The sequence below is a fragment of the Crocuta crocuta genome, unplaced genomic scaffold (genome assembly GCF_008692635.1).
Source record: "Crocuta crocuta isolate KB4526 unplaced genomic scaffold, BGI_CrCroc_1.0 scaffold440, whole genome shotgun sequence".
NCBI classification, from domain to species: domain Eukaryota; kingdom Metazoa; phylum Chordata; class Mammalia; order Carnivora; family Hyaenidae; genus Crocuta; species Crocuta crocuta.
Window position 1 is genome coordinate 124747 of NW_027527457.1, and position 525 is coordinate 125271.

Genomic DNA, 525 nt, shown 5'->3' on the forward strand with positions numbered 1-525 from the left:
GTGAAGAAGGCAGGATGAACTGGACAGGTTTGTACACCTTGCTCAGTGGCGTGAACCGGCATTCGACTGCCATTGGTCGGGTGTGGCTCTCGGTCATCTTCATCTTCAGGATCATGGTGCTGGTGGTGGCCGCAGAGAGCGTGTGGGGCGACGAGAAGTCCTCCTTCATCTGCAACACCCTTCAGCCCGGCTGCAACAGCGTCTGCTATGACCACTTTTTCCCCATCTCCCACGTCCGGCTGTGGTCTCTGCAGCTGATCCTGGTCTCCACCCCGGCTCTCCTCGTAGCCATGCACGTGGCTCACCAGCAGCACATAGAAAAGAAAATGCTGCGACTGGAGGGTCACGGGGACCCCCTCCACCTGGAGGAGGTGAAGAGGCACAAGGTCCACATCTCAGGGACACTGTGGTGGACCTATGTCATCAGTGTGGTCTTCCGGCTGCTGTTCGAGGCCGCCTTCATGTACGTCTTTTATCTGCTCTACCCGGGCTACGCCATGGTGCGGCTGGTCAAGTGCGAGGCCT

The 525-nt window shown here is 58.7% G+C and overlaps 1 protein-coding gene across 1 annotated transcript in view; it reads left to right on the forward strand.

Moving 5' to 3' along the window:
* The first annotated feature begins 6 nt into the window (after positions 1-6).
* GJB1 (gap junction protein beta 1) overlaps positions 7-525 on the forward strand; it is a 3077-nt gene continuing 2558 nt past the window's right edge. Inside the window, exon 1 of the mRNA XM_077763153.1 lies at positions 7-521. Within this exon, the coding sequence (XP_077619279.1) occupies positions 15-521 (507 nt within the window). The 5' untranslated portion in view covers positions 7-14. The remainder of the gene's footprint in view (positions 522-525) is intronic.